Genomic DNA, 23,955 nt, shown 5'->3' on the forward strand with positions numbered 1-23,955 from the left:
ACTAATCGTTTTCACTTTCTCTTAATGTGACTAACTTTGTACTTATCATTGATATATATGCATTGCTTGATCTATAATAGAATAACTTCGTAATTCTCTCTGACAAATGACTGTAATTAAAAAAAAAAGAAACTTGTAAAGTAACTTAAAAGAGTATATCTTAATGCAACATATCTTGAATCCGTATGTCAATTGTCAACTTGTATTGCTAGCTGCTAGAGAGTGCAGAGATACTCTGTTTTGGACAATATAAAATATTTACTTAAAAAAATTATATGCCTAAAGCTGGTAGAATCTAATAGGGATGTGATGAGATGCTGAAATAAGGGTGTGTTGTATTTTTTCTGATCGTAAGTAATAAGTACGTGAAATAATGTTGACATTTTATTCAGTTAACTTCCAAATTATGGCATTGGCTTTTGGCTACTGTTGTAATGATTTTTCCTTCAACTGATTAAAAAGTGGCCTGAATAACGAGCAGATGGCCAACGCGCTAGTAAATATTGCCAAATCATTCTCTAAATTTTGGTATATAAACCAGAATTTTGTTACTGTTAACGTAACAGTCAACCAAAAAAAGAGGTTTAGTTTTCTGATCAAGACAAGTAACAGATTTGAACTGTGAATACATACACCACGTATATACAATCATCGCCAACCCAAGATTTCTCTGTACAATATTTTTATTGCGACAAACAATATAAGAAAAAAGAGAATGATGAATCATAGATGAATAATGCCTGTAAGAGCTGCAAATCTCCTTGTGCTAAGATTTCTTTCGGAAGATACAAACGGCGTCGTATACATGTATGCTGTATAGTATCGTTCTTGGATGAAAATTCAAGTAATCCAGAAGATTTAGACGAGCAACTGGATGACCGTTGATGAAACAAAAATCAGGGTATACACCATATCTTTGATGCTGATTCCTGAAATGCAATAAAAGTTTGCAGATTTAGATATAACTATATGTTGCCAACAGATTATGGGCCATCAAGTTATCCCATTTTAAATATTGTCAAATATAAATTTGAAGGAAATAACTTTTTTCATTAGAAAATTTATGACACCAAAAGAACAAAACAGATTAATGACATTCAAGTTCTACCCTGCGTGAATCCGGATTAATCGAGCCATTGTGTTTCAGGATATTGGATGCCTTAAGCCAAAAACAAAAGTAGTAGTAGTAATAGTAGTAGTAACAGCTAATTTACTCAGAGATACAAGGCTGTAGATATTGTACATTCTACCTTTACTGAGCTGAGAGGATGTTGCCTTGGGAAGTTCTGGAAGTGAAACAGCTGCAAAATCATTTTGTTGTTATCAAAGTTAAATGACATTTGTTTTACAGAAGGAGAGGAAAAGGAAAGTTGTAACATCTTTTTGCAATTGTAAAGGAAGCTAATTTCTCTATCTTTTTTATTAAAGTTTTCTCATACTCTTGTTGCAGGTAGAAGCAGCAACAGAATATGCTGAGGACCAAGGAGCTGCCACATTGTCATTAAGATCACAAATGAAGCCAATTCCTGAACTCTGGTCATATGTTAAATCTGTAGGCAAGCTGGGCAACAGGCATCCCGATTCTACAGTAAATTTTAAAAAAAAATCAGTCAAACATGAGAATGAATGACACTAAACTAAAGACATAAATATCATTCGATTGTAAGAAGAAGAAAATACTAAAGAAATCAATTCATTCATGTTGCTTTTCCAAGCTAAGAGTGTCTTACTGTATATGCTAAACAATGTTGTATCCAATAGGGTAAACGGTGTTATTAAACTACATGCATGCCTCCAGAATATAGTGTATATAAGCAATGAATGATATGTCAAAAAACCAATTCCAGATTGCTGAATTATGTCCCATACATCTGGAGGATCAAGATTAAACAAGTAATCTAGATTCTATCAGATATTTCTAATCAATTTACTTGCATTTGTCTTCTCTTTTAAGTGGAGTGCCATTTCATGGGGTCAATATAGAGAAGCTGTTCGGAATATGTAAATAAACTATCTAGTTGATGCAAAGACATTCCTATAATTTAGAGTAATTCATTACCTTTTTCATCCACTGGTGCATCAGTACGTGGCAAATGGATTCCAGGGTTCAGCATCAGTAAGAACAAATTGAACATCCAAACAATGTTAGTAATATAATCAGTACCAAGAGAAAATCATTGAGGATGAAAAACTACAGCAAAGGAACTGACCTTGAAGAGAAAAATCCTTGAGGTTTACATGGCAAAGGTCAAAAACATTGCTAGTAATATTAACTTCTTGCAACTTCTTTCCAAGCAATGTAGCACAATTTAAAGCTTGGAGATTTGTAATGAAGCTCTGCTGTTGCAAGCGCGACAAGTAACTATCCATTGCATTGCAGCAGGATGTCCGATTACTCGTTACCTCTCCACATTCTTTAGTAATGTCCTTTATTTCAGGAAACACCAATGGACAGGCTACCATCACAAACAAACTAATAGTTCAGAAAACAAAAATATGCCTAATTTTATCATCTCAAAATATATGTATCCAAACTAAAGATAACTCTTTATGCATGGCCTTGGTAAAATAATTTCGAGGCCAGAGTTCAATTGTTCAAATTTCAAATTACGCAGATTTGATATTCAACATGTAGCTTCTAGTTCCTTATGATTTGATAAGGTGTTTTAAAGGGGCAAAATTCTAAAGTTTCCAAGTTCTCAACAGTTTCATCCAATTTAATATTTGACTTACATTTGTTTATGTCACAGCTTGAAAGCGCTCTGATAATTCTATTAGCTGAAGAAGGATCAAATTTGCTGGCCAGCCATCGCAATACAATGCTCTTACAGTCACTTATAAGAGTTGATTTCTCAGACAAGATAGGGGAGCCACTGAAGCTTGTCACAATTTTATGCCTGATAGCTAAAGTTTCAGCTGCAGCAGATATAGCATTTTGGCAAACTTGGTTGCAACACTCAATAGTTGGATCTATTTTTTCACAAGCAGCCACCAAACCTGATGTATTTAAACTGTTTTCGACTTCGTTAGCATCTATAACAGGACAAGAGGATTCTGTAAGGTTGGAGGGATCGACAGAACAAATCTCAAGAAGCTTCTCACTAGCACCTTGACTTTCAAGAATCTGTTCAACATCCGAAAGGCAGTGCCTAGCATGAGTCGCGTTCAGCGCGAGGCTTTGTGATTGAATACTAGCCTGCCCTACAAGAACCACTAGACTGGCATCAAATTGAGGACAACACATCACATTAGCAAGATATGGAGCAAGTGAAGTCCAGCAATCAGTTGCTGCTGTTCTCAAAATAGTGTCTGCAGCTGAAAAATTGAATGCACAATGTCCTGAAAAGTTAAAAACAGCACCATTCATCAGTGACCAGCTTATATCAACTCACTGGTATTTTGTAGTACACAATCCCTATGAGGTATTATCAGTCTATATGTTGCATACCTGATAACTTTGGCACACCAGTATATGTAAATGGCATCAATGGTGAAGGTGCTTGCATCGGCAACATAGATTCTGGAGAATTGCTAGGTGAGATGTTTGGAGAGGCATCATTATTCGTTGTCCTCAACAAATCAGAGGCCGGAATATCACTATCTTGCGTGCACAAATATCCATGAATTCCTGAAACTGAGACATAGTTCGTAGATATCACATAAATAACGGATCATCAATGAGAAGAAATATATCATAGCAAAAGGAAATCCAAAAGACTGTGAGTTCAATCAGTGATGCACATCAAGATGTTGTTTCCAATACGAAGGTGATCATCATTTTGGTGTCTTAAAAAACCAACTTGTTTATGCACTATGGGCAGTCCGATGTACGAAGCATCCCGTGTTCACGCAGGGTCCGGGGAAGGGCCGCATCCCAAGAGGGTATAATATAGGCAACCTACCCTAATGCAAGCATCAGTGACTGATTCCAGCGCTCGAACCCGTGATTTATAGGTTGCTTATGCGCAAATGCTTATTAATGCACCAAAAGTTGAAGAGACCTGCATTATTAGTTACTCATGTAGTCACGTTGCTTACACACTCTCTAGATCTACGTACCTTATGGAACCTGTGTATTAGTTCCAAAATAGTAAGGAATTGGTTCTGTCAACAAGAAATGGATTTTATTCAAGGATAGTGAGGTTCAGATTATAAATTTTGTTAAACAGTCACAATGTAGAACAAGAGCACAACATATGAGGGTTCAGACACGTACTACACTCGTAAATTTTTAAGAAGAAATAAGATAAGAAGTAGTAGAAGAAATTCTCTACACTTATTTTGTCACCTCCATCCTCCTCCCCCAAGAGCACAAGACTTGTTTGCTGAATTCATCTTGATTTAAAGAAAACCTCCTTTAGAACAGATAGGAATCCTAGTTCTCAACGTGGGAAATATGATCAACTTTGAATTGCAGAATCCAATAACAAACACTGCATCTAATTAAAACTAGAAAGGGAAAGAAGAAAACAAAAGCTACCACACCAAATGCTTATTTATCTCTTCCAAATATCAAGAAAGCACAACATGATGTTAATTCAAGAACACAATGCCATCCAATTATATATATGTATGGCTGATGACTCTAGAAAGGCTAAACTGACTCAAATTCTTATGAAGTACAATTCATTTTGCATCAAGATAATTTCATCCTTAATTAAACAATTCAACATCTAATCAAGCATTGAACAATGATGAACAAATGAAAAACTACTTACAGAAAAGCAACACTAGAGAGACTTGAATCAGGAGAATTTGAGACTCTGTGCTCATTTTACAAGTTTTGATCACTGACATTAATGCCAAAGGATACGTGTGTATATATATGTAAACACTGAACACATACGTATTACGTTATTGGTATTTCAAAGTATGAACATATATGGTACTATGTATTTTATACGCTTAATTAAGTAATAAGCTACTTGTGTTCTGGGTGTTTTCAAGATTAGTGAATACAGCTAAAAGAGTGGACTTTTCTTGCAGTGAAATACGTACTGCTGGTTTCACACAGAGGGAAAGCTAGCTAGCTGGCCGTGGCCGTGCTCTCGCTTTCAAATGAAGATTAGAGTCACGTGCCGGCAATTCTGCCATATTAAGGTAGCTTCAACTGATTGGATTGCTTGAGGAGAAGAAACGGTGTTTCCTCCATACATAGCATCTTTCGATTTTTGACCAGTCTGATTTCCGTCCCATGCGCGGGAAAGGGTATAAGGGACTGTCCTTTTTTCTTTAATCACAATTTTCTTTAAAATACTTATTAATCTTTGTGATTTATAGTACGTACCTTTTTATGTAGGTTTAAATAGGTAGCTTTTCAAAAATTTGAATAATTTATATCTTAAATTGACACTGAGAATTAAGTTGTTTGACCCTCATACTCTAAAGTCTAAACTTGTCTTTATATAATGGAGGGTATACGATGATTTCTCGGGAACATTTTTCTTTAATTAAGTTTCTTAGAATAATGATGAGTGTTTAAAAATTAAAACTAAGTCTTAAAACTGCACATTGTTTTGGATGAAAAATTAGCCCAATAAAATAAAAGTTGAATGATCATCCGTGTAATTAAAAGGAGATCTATAATTGTTGGCCCAAGAACAGGTGAAGCTTTGAAGAATGACAAAAAGAACTCAGTCATGGACCAGATCCATCTTGTGAAGCACAGTCATGATAAACCTATACATGTGAGATGCACGTGAAGGAGATAAGTCCTACTGATCAAGCAGCAATATCTCCTGATCTGATCGAAAAGGTTGCATATTGGATAAGGGGAGAAAGTCTCCTTATATGAAGAGAACACAATCTAGGATGAAGATAGTGTTAGAGTTTGAGATCATCATGAACTCTTCTACGATAGGAGAGCAGCAATTGAGTTCTAATCAAACTCTGATTGCTAACCTATTAAATGTCAGTGTTGTTCTCTTTTACAGGTAATGCACATACGCAGAAGTTAACTAAATTGAGAGCAAAAGAGCAAGGCAATTTTGCAAGCAATTTATGTGGGATTTGAGTGTGCACTCCTGAAGTTGCTTAAACGGGATAGAAGAACCAGTTCTATTGTGTCTATTTTTTATTCTAGTTCAATTGTAGTAGGTGGTTTAATTTTGTACCTTTCAGCTTTCATAGAAGCAATTGTATTAGGTACCTAAAGTGTTCAAGTTATAGCTAACTTGAAGTTGTCGCAACAGTTGAGGTTGTGTGCCACAACGGGATTAGAGTTAATCCTTAGGTCTACAAAGAGTTTTTGTAAATGCTGTTTTGGCTCAGTGATTTTAGTGAAAGTTTGGAAAAATCCTACTGAGTAGTAGGTCATGATTTTTTCACCTTTTGAGCCAGGTGTTTTTCACGTAAAAATCTTTGTGTTCTTTATTTTCTGTATTTATTATTCCACAAACAGTAGTAGTTGGAACACCTAGAAGAACCAGGTTCTTCTATAGAGTAGTTAAGCAAAAATTGGGTACCACACAAAATTTCCCCCCCCCCCCACTCTTGTGTGGTATTGACGCTTAAATATCAATTGTTATCAGAGCGGGTTATCCTTGAAGAGGCTAACACCTTAACAAAAGATCAAAATGAGTGCACCACCTGGGAACTGGGAAGGGCAATCCACTGCTAGGCCTCCACTCTTTAATGGTCAGTACTACTCTTGGTGGAAGAACAGAATGAGATATCACATCATAGGAGAAGACTATGAACTCTGGGACATAGTCACAGATGGTCCTCTAGCAACTACAAAGAAGAATGTTGAAGGAGAGGATGTGCCAAAGACAAGAGCTGACTGCACTGCTGAAGATTTGAAGAAATGGGAGAAGAATGCTAAGGCCAAGAAATGACTTGTGAGTGGACTGGGTCCAGACGAGTACAACAGGATTCAAAGTTGTACTACTGCAAAGGAAATATGGGACACTTTACAAGTGGCTCATGAAGGAACTCCTCAAGTAAAGTGATTAAGAGGAACACTGCTATATTCTCAATATGAGAATTTCAGTATGAAGGAAGGAGAATCTATCCAGGAGATGTACACAAGGTTCACAATACAAACAAATGAACTTAAATCTCTTGGGAGAGTTATCCTTGAAGAAGACAAGGTTGAGAAAATCTTGACAAGGGTTTTACCAGTGACTTGGGAAAGCAAAATCACCGCTATTCAGGAATCAAAGAATATTGCTACCCTCAAGCTGGATGAACTGATTGGAAACCTCACTGCCTATGAACTGAGAAGGCAAACCATGAAAATGGATGCACCCAAGAAGGAAAGAAGTCTGGCTCTCAGAATAGCTGAAGGTTCAGATCTGGAGGATGAAAAAATGGCCATGATCACAAGAGATTTCAAAAAGTACATGATGAGAGGAAAAGGTTCTTCAAGAGGTAAAACCTTCAACAAACCAAGGTTTCTTGAGAAACAGACCAACGAGAGTTGCTACAAATGTGGTAAGACTGACCACATGATCAAGAACTGTCCTCAATGGGAAATTGAGTGGAAGAAGGACAGGGCGGAACAGGAAGAAGGAACAAGTTCAACCAAAAAGGAACAAAGGATCAACAAAGGCTATGGTTGCTGCTTGGGGAGAAACATCAGATGAGGACTCAGAAGATGAAGCTGGAGATGAGCAAGCACTTATGGCCGTCGGAGAATCAGATGATGAACAAGAGGTAAGTATCCTTCATCTCAAAGACAAGATTAAATTCCTGTCTAAAGAAAGGTTGTCTGAGCTATTGTTAAACTTCATTGATGAGTCTGAGATAATTAACAGTGAGAAGGAAGATCTATCTAGGGAATGTGTGATCCTAAAAGCCAAGTGTAGAAATCTAGAGTCTAGGGCTAATGAGAGTGATGGTAAAAATGCTGAGTTGAAGAACCAAGTTCTTAAACGTGATACCAGTGTCCTAGAACTTAGGTCTGAGAACTTAAAACTGAAACTAGGAATAGGTAGGAAGAAAGTTGACCACACACATCTCACCCTAAAAGAAAACTTAGGAAAAATGAAGGATGAATTGTATAGGAATGATGAGCAGATAAAGGTCTTAAAAGAAGATCTAGGGAAGGTAAAACATGAACTAGACAGAACTTGCAAATGGAACATGGCTTTTGATACACTTTCCTAGCTACAAGAACATCATAGTAGTAACAAAAGAGGACTTGGTTATGGGACTCAAACACCTAAGTGGGATCCTAAAAGCAATTACCTCACTCTCCCTGAGAACAAAATCTGCACACCCTGTGGCAAGACTGGCCATTACAAAAATGAATGTAATGCAAAAGAAAAGGCCAGTCAAAAGAACAAAGTTTTTGTTCAAGAGAAAAATAGGCTGTCAGGGTGGGCTAAAAGGAATCTGATTTATCCCTTTGCCTATAGAAAGGGACCCAAACTAGTTTGGGTTCCTAACACTAACCCTTGATTTATTTTTGCAGGTCCAAGTGAAGGGAAGTATCCAAATATGGTACATGGATAGTGGCTGCTCAAAACATATGACTGGAAGTAAGAACCAGTTCCTTTCACTTGAGGACTTAAAGGGAGGTAATGTCTCCTTTGAAAATGGGAAGAAAGATGAGATTATTGGGGTTGGAAAGGTAGGTAAAACAGACTCTCACTCCATTGAGAATGTCTATTTGCTAGATAGCTTGAAATACAGCCTGATCAGTGTGTCACAACTGTATAACAGAGGTAACCTTGTAGCATTCACCTCTACTAAATGCTTTGTGATTAACCTTACCACTGATAAGATTGTTTTGCGGGGAAAAAGAGTTAATAATATTTACATTGTAGATTTATCTACTCTTTTAGAAAATGAACTCACCTGCCTAAGTGTGTTGGATAATGATCCCCTCCTGTGGCACAAAAGACTTGGTCATGCTAGTCTAATCAGCTAAACAAATTAGTCTCTAAGGACTTGGTGATAGAGTTACCTAACATCAAGTTCAAGGAAGACAAAATTTGTGAGGTCTATGCAAGGGGGAAGCAGGTACGATCATCCTTCAAAAGCAAGAAAATGGTAAGCACAACCAGGACGTTGGAACTGGTCCATATAGATCTCTGTGGTCCAATGAGAACCATGAGCAGAGGTGGAAAGAAATATGTAATGGTACTTGTTGATGATTATTCTAGATTTACCTGGGTACTATTTTTAACATCTAAAGATGAAGCATTTGACATGTTTGTTGCTTTTGTAAGAAAAACTCAGAAACAACTAGGTAATCAACTTGCATCCATTAGTTCTGATCATGGAACTGAATTTGAAAATGCTAAGTTTGCTAAATTCTGTGATGAGCATGGTATAGATCATAACTTCTCAGCCCCTAAGACTCCTCAACAAAATGGAGTAGTTGAAAGAAAGAACGGGACTCTTGAAGACATGGCTAGGAATATGCTTCTTTCTAGTAAACTGCCCCACAGCTTCTGGGCAGAGGCTGTAAACACTGCATGTTACATTATCAATAGATGCATGACTAGACCTCTTGTAGAGAAGACTTCCTATGAGTTACTTAAAGGGAGAAAACCAAATATATCCCATCTTAGGGCATTTGGATACAAGTGTTTTGTGCACAATAATGGAAAAGACTCCCTAGGTAAGTTTGATCCCAGAAGTGATGAGGGAGTATTCTTGGGATATTCTTCACATAACAAAGCATATAAAGTGTTCAATAAAAAAACTTTGTGTGTAGCAAAAAGTGTGTATGTAGTGTTTGATGAAACTAACGTTCTTTCTGAGAGAAAGGAACATGAAGATGAAGCCATTGGATTGGTAAAGGATTTGACTGAAGTCTCAGCACAAGTTAAAGTGGCACCAAGAGAAGGAACAGGTGATAGAACATGTCCTTCCATTCAGGGCAACCTGACAGGGGGAACTGATCAAAGAGGAATTGAAAAAAAAAACCCTAAAAAAACCTGTTCATGACCATGTTCCTCAGCAACAAAACATAGGAGAAACATCTAGCAGACATCAGTTGGTTGTGAAACCTCACAAGTATCAAAGTTCTCATCCTATTGAGAACATAATCACCGATCCAACATCAGGAGTCAAAACTAGATCACAATTAAAGAATTTGTGTGCTTTTGATGCTTTCTTATCTCTTATTGAACCTAAAAATGTTGTTGTGGCTTTGCAGACAGATTGGGTGAATGCAATGCAATATGAACTCAATCAGTTCGAGAGAAGTTAAGTTTGGCATCTAGTTCTAAGACCCAAGGACAGATCAGTTATCGGTACAAAATGGGTCTTCAGAAACAAACTTGATGAAGATGGAACAGTTACAAGAATTAAGGCAAGACTTGTGGTCCAAGGTTTACGCCAAGAGGAGGGTATAGATTATGATGAGACTTTTGCTCCAGTTGCAAGACTAGAGGAAATAAGATTTCTCATAGCCTTTACTGCACACATAGAATTCACTCTCCATCAGATGGATGTCAAAAGTGCCTTCCTAAATGGCTACCTGAAAGAAGAAGTGTTTGTGAAACAACCTCCAGGGTTTGAGAGCAAGGAATGTCCTGAGCATGTGTACAAATTAGACAATGCTCTCTATGGACTCAAGCAGGCTCCTCGAGCTTGGTATGAACGACTGTCCAAATTTTTGCTTGAACATGGCTACAAAAGAGGTAAAATTGATAGTACCCTATTCTTAAGGGAAAAAGGTAAGGATCTCCTTGTGGTACAAATATATGTTGATGACATAATCTTTGGGGCCACCACCGATAAACTAAGTAAGGATTTTGCCAAATTAATAGGGAGTGAGTTTGAAATGAGTATGATGGGTGAGCTTAACTTTTTCTTAGGCTTACAGATCAAACAAAGCCCAAATGGAACCATGATATAAGTTATAATATAAGTTCTCTATAATATATGAGAGCTTAACTTTCTCATGCTATGTTATAATATAAGTTCTCTATAACAACACTCCGCTATAACAATCAAATTTTTTTTAACAAACAAGACTATTATAGAGAGGTTTAAGTGTAGAAAGAAGATTATTTATAAAACAACTGATATGTTTACCTCGAAAAATATGAGTAACAATTAAATATGATTTGTGGTTTTAAAGATATGTGATTTATTCCAATACTAGTGAATATACAAGTAATAGTAGGTAAGTAAGAAGAATTGATGAACCAAACCAGTGTTGTTAGAGTAATAAGGACCTCGAGCTCGGTTATCTCGAGAGCCTCGAGGTGAATTAAGAGCAATAAAGTATGAACAATAAAGTAAAAATAATAAAGCTGAAGAACAGTTATGGAGCACAGTAAACGAGAAAAATATAGTAGAATATTCTATTGCAGTGAATGAGATGATCTTTACAAATGATTGGGGTCCCTTTATCTAGGAGGGGAAAACCCTAATATGGTACATTTCCAACTATGGTAAAGAATTATATTGGTACAGTTGTATAACAACCTAGTACGGACTTGTACTATTTCGTACAAATCTTATCCCATAATTTATGCCCTGATCCACGTGTCCTTGAGAAATTCTTGCTCTTTCTTGAGTGTCATCGAAATTGTACTGTCCTCGAGGGAAATCATGACGGGTCTCCGATTTTCTTCTCGAGGTGCGCACATCCAGGCCAGGCTCGATTCTTACTTCAAGTTTCCCGAACTTGAGCTCGGGATATGATCAAGTCTTCGAAATCGAGCTCTCCGATTTCGACCATATACAGATAGTCCCCGCGTTTCTTAGAGTAAGATGATAAGAAACGATTTGAACCCCGATTTTCTCGAACCTCTTATGATGACATCATTCCCATGACACAGCCATTTGAAGTGACCGAAACGTCCTGTCGGTCCACTTCCCCAAAAATATTGAATGCATGCCAGTATTGGTCGGCCACTAGTGCCACCGAACCGTCGTTGCCCTTCTATAAATATGAGGCGATTCCTCTAAGTAAATAACTTTACTCTTTCTTCACCCCTTTCCCATCTTCATCTCTTTCTCTAATCACCCATTTCCTCCGCCTCTTTAAGCACCGAAAAAAGCCAAGCTCTTGCCGGAAACACCGCATCCCTGCGCAACCCGTATTCTTTATCTTATAGCCATGACCAAAACTTCCAAAACAGTCCCTAAAAAGGACAAAGCATCGTCTTCTTCTGCCTCCCAGCCGGCCGAATCGGTGGTGCCGCCAATGCTTGAGGAAATCACCCCCGGTCCTTGCATTATTAAGAAGGGCTTTAGTATTGAGAATCCTCCTGACGTCCCAGGCCGATATGAGTATGCATCTTGTTATATTAGCCTGATAACGAAGAAGCTTATCAAGGATGTAAAGAAGGATTGTGGCTGGGGAGATGAGGTTGAGGTTTAGATCCCGAGCCCCAATGAAAGCATTACTACCCACGTGAAAGGGTTTTTAAGTGTTTACACTTACTCCTTCATACTGAGTCCTCTCGATCCGGTGGTGATCGACTTCTGCAAGACATACGAAGTCACCCTCGGTCAGATTCACCCCTCTTTTTGGCGTATCGTGATCATGCTACGGTGCTTTTTCGAAAGGCCAAGGGATTGGAATTCACCCTCAGCCACCTGATTCGACTGTATCGGCCCCAGTTATTTCGAGGGTTTATTAAGCTGCAGCGTCGAACAACCAAAGCCTTTTTGCCAGTACTGATGAAACTAAAGATCGGGGTTGGATGAGCCGATTTGTTAGAGTAAGAACTTCAAACGTCATCCCCGGGGATAAAATGTCATTCCCGGAGAGGTGGAACTTTAATCGTAAGTGTAGTTTGTATTCCCAGTATCTATTCATATTCTGCTTCCATATTTCATAACGCTTTTATCCTTCTTTTGGCAGCCAATGCTTGGGCGCCCCCAGCGGTGCCCACCTCGAGGATTGGGTCCGAAAGTTATCTACCATTTCTTCCTACGACGAGCGCAAGCGGTGTGAATTATCGAAGGTTTTGTGGGAGGCCAAGAACCATGGTAAGTGCCTTTCAACAGTTTCAAACACTTTTCATACATTGGCGGCGTTAACTTACTCATGCTTACCTGTGCAGGCCTTGGTGATGCATCCGATATGAGGCCGACTCCGTCCGGGGAAAAGACCAAGCCTTCAAATTCGAAGTCTGAGAAGGACAACAAAAGGAAAAAGGTCTCGAAGCCCAAAGACCCTCAAGACAAGAAAACCCTCGCTCGAAGGTTGATAGTGTTTGTTGGCCCAAGAACAGGTGAAGTTTTGAAGAATGACAAAAAGAACTCAATCATGGACCAGGTCCATCTTGTGAACACTACTACAAAAAAGGTCTTTGGCGGCAATTATTTAGCGACAATTAAGTAATTGCCACTAATGAATTATTTAAGCTAAAATATTAGCGGCACATGACCATTAGCCAGTAAAAGATATATTTTTAGCGACAATAAAAAACAATTGCCACTAAAAATCCCTAATTGAATTATATTTTTATTATTTTAACTTTCCCTCCATATAATCTTTCCCTCCAATTTTTTGGGACAATAAATTACATTCCCTCCAATTAGAAAACCCTACAATTAAAAAAAAAGGAAAAACCAAACCCTATAATTAGAATGATACAGAAGACGCCTGTAATTAGAACGATACAGAACGACGGAAAACCTGCGCGTTAACAGCATCGCTGCAAAAGCCTCCGCCCTGCCACGGTCTCTGGCCATCCCAGGTCGTTCTCGATCGAGTTATATATAATTTTGGGTTGATGCTGCTCGATTATTATCAGTCTTCTCTGTCAATCTTCTCCCTCTCATTCGTCTTCAACTTCTGTTTCGTGTAGGTTTCAAGAATTATTGCAGAAAGCCTTCGTCTCCTTCAATTTCTGCTCTTAATCGGCAAAAGTTTTTGCTTACCAGGTTCCAATTTTGATTTTTGATATCCAACTACGGCTCTTTGGGATTTGTGAAAGTATAGTTTTTTCTGTGTTTACGAAGTCGTTTGTGATATCTGATTGTTGTTAGATTGATAGTCGATTGATTGAATTGATTCCTCCTCTGTTACTCTCTTGTTTTTGAATTGGTTCCTCTGTTTTCAAGGCACTGTTATTTTTGTGATTTTTCAGAAATTTTCTAAGTGTCAGTTGATGCATATTGATGTTTTAATTGAATGCCGGTAGTCGAGATATGAATTCAACCATGTTCAAACTTTTTGCCCGAGTATTATATATATATATATATATATATATATATATATATATATATATATATATATATATTGTTTTTACTCTGCAGCAGGCTGCCAGATGAATTAGTTGAGTGCGTGCAAGCCGTCCGGGGACATAACCGTCATCAAAATATCTAATGCACTCTAGGAATATCATAGTGGTATTAAATACTTCCCGAATACCTGCCCAATCTTTATACCTTTTTTGTCCTATGTTGCTGGATCTGACCTTGTGAAACAAACTCATGTTAGTTGCAAGTTGTGCATAGGTTTCATTTGGATGTACTACACAAATGTTAACCATCTTGATCTTGCATGAACTTGTTTTCAATTTCTACCTTTCAGTGATTAAGGATCATTACTGCTCAAAAATAATAAATAGATAAGAGTAAGAGAGAAAGAGTATACCTATAACCTTAGAGCTTGACCAGTAGGATTCTTGTATTTAAGTTGTGAACTAGTAGCCATGTATAAGCACAATAACTTGACGGTCATCAGTATTTGACACTCTTTCGTTCCTTTCAGAAAAAAGATAAATGAAAAAAGAACATTCTTGCACGGAAGCTAGTACGTATTACAGACATTGTTTGAGCAAAGGTTGAGGGAAAAGAAATTTTGGCATTAGGCATTCTTGTGCAAACAATCTTTGGGTATTGGTGATCTCCTTGGGAACAGCATAGTGACGGGTAATTCAGAATCAGAATAGGTCCAGTCTAGGGGATAAATCAATAGGAAATGTTATTTGCTTCGTAAGAATAAGAATTCACTTCAATGAAATGAAAGAGTTTCATGGGAATTGTCATGTATCTGCATTGCCTGCACTTTAATATCTTTTTATCTGTGCCTCCGCTTTGATGAGAATTGATTTTTTGATTCTGCTATCGAAGCTTGGTTCTTATTTTTCATCCTTTTCGTAATAACAGTTGCACACTGCCAAATGCAAGCTTGAGACATTCTACTTTATGATCTTATTTTTGATACTAGAACTAAGATGTTTTGTGTTCATGTTGAAGGTTCAGGAGACGGAAACTTGCATGCATGGAACATCAACACACTAAATAAGGTAATCTCTCCCCCGTGTGTGTTAGGCCTGTACCAGCTGTTATTTGTGGATAAAATTGACAAATAGTTACTTTTTTGCCCGGTAAGTAAAAAATACCACTCTCATGGAGTATTAAATTCCACGGACGAAACTCCATAAATTCCATGACACTGGATAATTTTCAATTACAAGGCTGAAAAGTGGTTGGCCCGCACTGTTACTACTTATTTGATTCTGTATCATTGATACTTCTGTTTGAGTGGCCATTAGTCCATCAAATATACCTGTGGGTTGTAACAAACTGCTCTGTTGACTAGTTGAGATAACACAAACTTAACACAAGCTTAAAGCTAGCGAGATCTCAACAGAACATGATCCAAAACCTTTCCAAACTAAAAAATAAAATTCATCAAGAAGAGGAAGCAGCATCAGTAGTAGTAGGAGGTAGGAGATTTCTTGCTGGTGGGAAGAATGCAACAGCACCTCTATCTGGACTCGAAAACTTCCTGTATATTGCTTTCAGCTTACTTTCTGCAGCACCCAAGTGATAGCTAACCAATTGCTTTGCACATTCCCTGTTACACAAAAAGCTAAGTCAATGAGACTATTATGAAAACTAACTAAAACTAAAACGAGTTTTTGAGGAAAACTACATCAACTGATCTTCTGAGTAGCTAGTTCGGTGCTGCAGAGTTTGAGTCCATAATGGAGTTTTGTTGAGAGTGCTACGGGCAGCATAAACGGACGATGCTGCTAGCATTGATGGGCAGTATGATATTGTGGTCTTGTAGTTCATAAGACCAAGTTCAGCAAAAAAGAATGTCATGTTCTCCATCTAAAACAAGCAACAAAAATATTATTAGCCAAGTTGAGGTAAAACAAGAATTCGTGTCAAAACAGTATGTATATAATCTTGTATGTCATGTGTATATTTTTATGTATTATATATATACTTATACTTAATATACGAAACATATAGATTTGCGGCTATTATTATGGAGGGTGGGGCCCAATAAGGTAATTATCCCAAACAAGAATTCATGTCGAAAGATGGAACCAGAAAGATTAGTATAGTACCTCCTGATTATTAGATGGTGTTGCAGCTTTAATGTATCTAACCAGAAAAACATATGGTGTTGGAACAGTCAAATACCATTCCAATTTCCCAAGAATAGCTTTCTCCATCTGAAGTATTTGCTCTCTGGCATATGCATTTTCTGATATATGAATGAAATCATTCACCTGCAGAGATCAAGAACATATCTAAGTTTCCATCTACACACGACAAACTGAATAGTATACTGAAATGTGTATAATATACTACCTCTGGTGCCCAAATCTCTTCATACTTGCAAGCAATTAGCATTGAGCTAATGCCAACTAACTAAAGTTCCTTCCTTGGAATCGTCTTCAGCGAGAGGAATCGGTCCAGTATGTTAATTGGAGTCCCCAGTCCTTCCCTTGATTTCTTGCCCGAAAGGGTCAAAGTCCTAAGTTGTAGCAGCGGGTTGCTCCTTTGTCAGGGGTGGGACAGTTATTATGTTTGCAATCCTGCAACCCAAGACTGGAAAATGCTCCCTCCTCCTCAATATTACCATGGATCTGATCCAGCAGTTGTTCTTGCATTTGATATTCAGTGTAATATTGAATCATTTTATCAAGTTATCGTTGCTGTCCCTCTTCTTGGTAATCCAGTTGTCTGCTTTGAGATTTACTCTTCTGAATCAAAATCTTGGAGTTGCTCTTCTTCAGACTGTATTGAGTTGGAAAATAGCACAAGTCCTCTAATCTTTGATACCTGAACTATGTTTGCTTAGTCTTCTTATTTTTGGAAGTGTTCACCAGTTTTTGTTCCTTGACAGAGTGAGTAGTAACACGAGACAATTGTTTTTCCAGTTATTTAATAGCAAGTAATTTGCAGTTATTCATTCGAAGACGTCAACACTATCTGGAATAGCTACTCTTCTTTTGACACAATTATTTTATAATTTCAGGTCATACCGTCTGATGTTGGATAATTTAGCGGGTGAAAGATTTCAAAATGATAAAAAGTTGCGGAAATCATTTGAAGACCATCATTTGGATTAGTTATATAATGACATTAGCTATTTAGTCTAAATTATATATTTTTATGTTTTAAGTTAATGTGATATTAATGTTTTTGATTAGTACTTCCTTTTGTTTGTTAAGATTAATGAGATACATTATGTTTTTTTAATTAATATTAATATATTTTATTATTTGAGTCATATTATGTACGAATGTAGTAACTATCATTAATTGTGGCTAAACTATTTATAATTGATGTAAAACAAAATGTCGTTAAAGGTATTGACTTTTAGCGGCAATTTAGTTAAACATATTAGCCATTAGAATGGAAGCTAAAAGGGCAAACTAAGATGTTTTCAGAAGGGATACTATGACCATTTTAATTGCCACAAAATAATTGCCATTAAAGATGCGAACTTTTAGTGACAATTATTTTTAATTTGGCGCCTATAAAAAATAGATATTAAAGAAGTATAATTAGCCGTTTGAATTGGATTTAGTAGCCATTATAATTGTCACAAACAATTGCTTTAGCGGCAATTATTTTGAATGTAGCGGCTATAATAATGGACGCTAAAGAAGTATAATTAGCCATTTTGGATTGGATTTAGTAGTCATTATAATTGCCGCAAATAATTGCCGTTAAAGATAATAACTTTTAGCGGCAATAAAACATACTGTTTACTAGCTTTTGCGAGAATAGCCGCTAAAGGCTTTGCCGAGCCCAGTTTCAGCGGCAAAAGGCTAATGGCCAGTAAAAGATATAACGGCTATTATTATTGCCGCTAAAGCCATTTTGTATTGCCGCTAAAGGTCTTATTTGTTGTAGTGCAAACACAGTCATGATCAACCTATACATGTGAGATGCACGTAAAGAAGATAAGTCCTACTGATCAAGCAACAATATCTCCTTATCTAATAGAAAATGTTGCATATTGGATAAGGGGAGAAAGTCTCTTTATATGAAGAGAACACAATCTAGGATGAAGATAGTGTTAGAGTTTGAGATCATCATGAACTCTTCTACGATAGGAGAGCAGCAATTGAGTTCTAATCAAACTCTCATTACTAACCTATTAAATGTCAGTGTTGTTCTCTTTTACAGGTAATGCACATATGCATAAGTTAACTAAATTGAGAGCAAAAGAGCAAGGCGATTTTGCAAGCAATTTATATGGGATTTGAGTGTACACTCCTGAAGTTGCTTAAACGTGTCTATCTTTTATTCTAGTTCAATTGTAGAATGTGGTTTAATTTTGTACCTTTCAGCTTTCATAGAAGCAATTGTATTAGGTACCTAGAGTGTTCAAGTTATAGCTAACTTGAAGTTGTCGCAACAGTTGAGGTTGTGTACCACAACGGGATTAGAGTTAATCTTTATGTCTACAAAGAGTTTTTGTAAATGCTGTTTTGGCTCAGTGATTTTAGTGAAAGTTTGGAAAAATCCTACTGAGTAGTAGGTCGTGGTTTTTTCACCTTTTGAGCCAAGTGTTTTCCACGTAAAAATCTCCGTGTTCTTTATTTTCTGTATTTATTATTCCGCAAACAGTAGTAGTTGGAACACCTAGAAGAACTAGGTTCTTCTATAGAATAGTTAAGCAAAAATTGGGTACCACACAAATAACCATCCCCCTTGTGTGGTATTGACGCTTAAAATATCAATTGGTATCAGAGCGGGTTATCCTTGAAGAGGCTAACACCTTAACAAAAGATCAAAATGAGTTCACCACCTGGGAACTGGGAAGGGCAATCCACTGCTAGGCCTCCACTCTTTAATGGTCAGTACTACTCTTGGTAGAAGAACAGAATGAGAGATCACATCATAGGAGAAGACTATGAACTCTGGGACATAGTCACAGATGGTCCTCTAGCAACTACAAAGAAGAATGTTGAAGGAGAGGATGTGCCAAAGACAAGAGCTGACTGCACTGCTGAAGATTTGAAGAAATGGGAGAAGAGCGCTAAGGCCAAGAAATGGCTTGTGAGTGGACTGGGTCCAGACGAGTACAACAGGATTCAAAGCTGTACTATTACAAAGAAAATATGGAACACTTTACAAGTGACTCATGAAGGAACTCTTCAAGTAAAGAGATCAAGAGGAACACTGCTATATTCTCAATATGAGAATTTCAGTATGAAGGAAAGAGAATCTATCCATGAGATGTACACAAGGTTCACAACACTAACAAATGAACTTAAATCTCTTGGGAGAATTATCCTTGAAGAAGACAAGGTTGAGAAAATCTTGGCAAGGGTTTTACTAGTGAGTTGGGAAAGCAAAATCACTGCTATTTAGGAATCAAAGAATATTGCTACCCTCAAGCTGGATGAACTGATTGGAAACCTCCTTGCCTATGAACTGAGAAGGCAAACCATGAAAATGGACTCACCCAAGAAGGAAAGAAGTCTGGCTCTCAGAATAGCTGAAGGTTCAGATCTGGAGGATGAAGAAATGGCCATGATCACAAGAGATTTCAAAAAGTACCTGATGAGAGGAAAGGGTTCTTCAAGAGGTACAACCTTCAACAAACCAAGGGTTCCTGAGAAACAGACCAACGGGGGTTGCTACAAATGTGATAAGACCGACCACATGATCAAGAACTGTCATCAATGGGAAATTGAGTGGAAGAAGGAAAGGGCAGAACGAAGGACAGGAAGAAGGAACATGTTCAACCAAAAAGGAACAAAGGATCAACAAAGGCTATGGTTGCTGCTTGGAGAGAAACATCATATGAGGACTCAGAAGATGAAGCTGGAGATGAACAAGCACTTATGGCCATCGGAGAATCAGATGATGAACAAGAGGTATGTATCTTTCATCTCAAAGACAAGATTAAATTCATGTCTAAAGAAAGGTTGTCTGAGCTATTGTTAGACTTCATTGATGAGTTTGAGATAATTAACAGTGAGAAGGAAGATCTGTCTAGGGAATGTGTGATCCTAAAAGCCATGTGCAAAAATCTAGAGTCTAGGGCTAATGAGAGTGATAGTAAAAATGCTGAGTTGAAGAACCAGGTTCTTGAACTTGACACCAGTATCCTAGAACTTAGGTCTGAGAACTTAAAACTGAAACTAGGAACAGGTAGGAAGAAATCTGACCACACACATCTCACCCTAGAAGAGAACTTAGAAAAAATGAAGGATGAGTAGATAAAAGTCTTAAAAGAAGATCTAGAGAAGGTAAAACATGAACTAGACAGAAATTGCAAATGGAACATGGCTTTTGATGCACTTTCCTAGCTACAAAAATATCACAGTAGTAACAAAAAAGGACTTGGTTATGGGACTCAAACACCTAAGTGGGATCCTAAAAGCAAGTACCCCACTCTCCCTGAGAACAAAATCTGCACACCCTGTGGCAAGACTGGCCATTACAAAAATGAATGTAATGCAAAAGAAAAGGCCAGTCAAAAGAACAAAGCTTTTGTTCAAGAGAAAAATAGGCTGCCAGGGTGGGCTAAAAGGAATCTGATTTATCCCTTTGCCTATAGAAAGGGACCCAAACTAGTTTGGGTTCCTAACACTAACCCTTGATTTCTTTTTGCAGGTCCAAGTGAAGGGAAGTAGCCAAATATGGTACATGAATAGTGGCTACTCAAAACATATGACTGGAAGTAAGAACCAGTTCCTTTCACTTGAGGACTTAAAGGGAGGTAATGTCTCCTTTGAAAATGGGAAGAAAGGTGAGATTATTGGGGTTGTAAAGGTAGGTAAGACAGGATCTCACTCCATTGAGAATGTCTACTTGATAAGTGGCTTGAAATACAGCCTGATCAGTGTGTCACAACTGCATGACAGAGGTAACCTTGTAGCATTCACCTCTACTAAATGCTTTGTGATTAACCTTACCACTGATAAGATTGTTTTGCGGGGAAAAAGAGTTAATAATATTTACATTGTAGATTTATCTACACTTTCAGAAAATGAACTCACCTGCCTAAGTGTGTTGGATAATGATCCCCTCCTGACTCCTGTGGCACAAAAGACTTGGTCATGCTAGTATGAATTAGCTAAACAAATTAGTCTCTAATGACTTGGTGATAGGGTTACCTAACATCAAGTTCAAGGAAGACAAAGTTTGTGAGGCTTGTGCAAGGGGGAAGCAGGTAAGATCATCCTTCAAAAGCAAGAAAATGGTAAGCACAACCAAGACGTTGGAACTGGTCCATATGGATTTTTGTGGTCCAATGAGAACCATGAGCAGAGGTGGAAAGAAATATGTAATGGTACTTGTTGATGATTATTCTAGATTTGTCTGGGTACTATTTTTAACATCTAAAGATGAAGCATTTGACATGTTTGCTGCTTTTGTTAGGAAAACTCAGAAACAACTAGGTAATCAACTTGACAGGGGGAACTGATCAAAGAGGAATTGAAACAAATCCCCTAAAAGAACCTGTTCATGACCTTGTTCCTCAGCATCAGAACATGGGAGAAACATCTAGCAGACATCAGTTAGTTGTGAAATCTCACAAGTATCAAAGTTCTCATCCTATTGAGAACATAATCACTGATCCAACATCTGGAGTCAAAACTAGATCACAATTAAAGAATTTGTGTGCTTTTGATGCTTTCTTATCTCTTATTAAACCTAAAAATGTTGTTGAGGATTTGCAGGATGCAGATTAGGTGAATGCAATGCAAGATGAACTCAATCAGTTTGAGAGAAGTCAAGTTTGGCATCTAGTTTCAAGACCCAAGGACAGATCAGTTATCGGTCAAAATGGGTCTTCAGTAACAAACTTGATGAAGATGGAACAGTTGCAAGAAACAAGTCAAGACTTGTGGTCCAAGATTACAACCAAGAGGAGGGTATAGATTATGATGAAACTTTTGCTCCAATTGTAAGACTAGAGGCAATAAGACTCCTCATAGACTTTGCTGCACACATGAAATTCACTCTCCATCAGATGGATGTCAAAAGTACCTTCCTGAATGGCTACCTAAAAGAAGAAGTGTTTGTGAAACAACTTCTAGGGTTTGAGAGCAAGGAATGTCCTGAGCATGTGTACAAATTAGACAAGGCTCTCTATGGACTCAAGCAGGCTCCTCGAGCATGGTATGAACGACTATCCAAATTTCTGCTTGAACATGGCTACAAAAGAGGTAAAATTGACAGTACCATATTCTTAGGGGAAAAAGGTAAGGATCTCCTTGTGGTACAAATATATGTTGATGACATAATCTTTGGGGCCATCACTGATAAACTAAGTAAGGATTTTGCCAAATTAATGGGGAGTGAGTTTGAAATGAGTATGATGGGTGAGCTTAACTTTTTATTAGGCTTACAGATCAAACAAAGCCCAAATGGAACCATGATCCATCGGCAGAAGTATGCAAAAGAGCTGATCAAAAAGTTTAAAATGGATGAATCAAAGGAAATAAACACCCCCATTGTAACTGCCACTAAATTAGACTTAGATGAACCTGGTTCATCAGTTGATCAGAAGTTGTATAAGGGTATGATTGGTTCACTCTTGTATCTTACTGCCAGCAGACCTGACATAGTTTTTTCAGTGTAGGGCTTTGTGCTCGCTTTCAGGCTGATCCAAAAGAGTCTCACTTGACTGCTGTCAAGAGGATACTAAGATATTTGAAAGGCACCACTGATTTGTGTCTTTAGTATCCTAAAGGTAGTAATTTCAATCTAGTAGGATACGCTGATGCTGATTATGCAGGTTTCCTTATGGATAGGAAAATCACCTCAGGTATGACTCACTTTCTTGGCTCATGTCTTGTATCCTGGGCCACTAAAAAGCAAAATTCATTGGCCTTATCCACTGCTGAGGCTGAATATGTTGTTGTTGCTTCTTGTTGTGCTCAATTGTTATGGATCAAACAACAGATGGTAGATTTTGGCATTGAAGTTGGTTGCATTCCTATATTCTGTGATAACACTAGTGCTATAAATATGACAAAGAACCATGTTCATCATAAGAGGACTAAGCACATAGATGTTAGACACCTATTCTTAAGGGATAACTATAAGCAAGGATTGATCTCCATAGAATTTTGTGCTACTGATAAACAAATTGCTGACATCTTCATTAAAGCACTGAGTAGAGAAAACTTTGAGAGGAACAGGTTGGAATTAGGGATGATTAAGATCACCTAATAGGTCCAGCTCAGAATGTAATGAAAAAAAGTGAAAACAAAATGAAAAATGAAAAAAAAAAATTGGCTAGGAATTCTGAACTTGTGTAATTATCTAGATTAATTCTTACTCAGCTTCATACTTTAATTAGTATACTCCTGTGACATGTGCTTATATGATTCACTGATCTCTTACAAAATTTTCTCTATTATGGCATTTGAGGCATGTTTAAGAGACTTCTAAATGAAGAACCTGGTTCATCAGTATGGGTTCATATAAAAGCTAAGGTATGTTTTCTATACTCTGCACAATTAGAAAGATTAATAATTCAATCATGAGCAAAAGTCCTATACTTGTTAAATTCCTAGAAAATTCAGGTTGATTAGACCTCTATTTGACCGCTGCAAAAGGCTGTCATTACCAATTAAATGTGTATCTCTCTTTAAATACACATCATTTTTCCTGCCATCTTTAAAATTCCAAATCGTCAAAAAAAATTCTTCACTTTCACTTGCCCTCTTCTCCAAAACTCTAAATTATCAAATTCTCTCATGAAACCAACGATCATGACTAACCCACAAGACAATCCTGGAACTCATCCACCACCATCTCCCTCACATTCAACCACACCTCCTCCACCTAGTACATCGCCAAAAC

The 23,955-nt window shown here is 37.5% G+C and overlaps 1 protein-coding gene, 1 long non-coding RNA gene and 1 pseudogene across 2 annotated transcripts; 1 reads left to right on the plus strand and 2 right to left on the minus strand.

Annotated features, from left to right (window-relative positions):
* Positions 1-566: 566 nt before the first annotated feature.
* Positions 567-4,844, minus strand: LOC107809363 (putative GPI-anchored protein At1g61900). The gene is made up of 8 exons (XM_016633971.2): positions 4,719-4,844; positions 3,449-3,634; positions 2,734-3,339; positions 2,211-2,456; positions 2,060-2,071; positions 1,440-1,583; positions 1,251-1,301; positions 567-929 (listed from the first exon to the last, which is right to left on the minus strand). The coding sequence occupies exons 1-8, from the start codon at positions 4,795-4,797 to the stop codon at positions 859-861; spliced, it is 1,395 nt and encodes a 464-aa protein (XP_016489457.1). The 5' UTR covers positions 4,798-4,844; the 3' UTR covers positions 567-858.
* Positions 4,845-13,464: 8,620 nt separating this feature from the next.
* LOC107809366 (uncharacterized) lies at positions 13,465-17,401 on the plus strand. The gene is made up of 4 exons (XR_001653395.2): positions 13,465-13,619; positions 13,731-13,806; positions 15,127-15,176; positions 17,150-17,401. It is a non-coding gene; the product is annotated as an uncharacterized LOC107809366 (long non-coding RNA).
* Positions 15,183-16,674, minus strand: LOC107809365 (G2/mitotic-specific cyclin S13-7-like; annotated as a pseudogene).
* Positions 17,402-23,955: the final 6,554 nt, after the last annotated feature.

The sequence above is a fragment of the Nicotiana tabacum genome, chromosome 10 (assembly GCF_000715075.1).
Source record: "Nicotiana tabacum cultivar K326 chromosome 10, ASM71507v2, whole genome shotgun sequence".
Lineage (NCBI taxonomy): Eukaryota > Viridiplantae > Streptophyta > Magnoliopsida > Solanales > Solanaceae > Nicotiana > Nicotiana tabacum.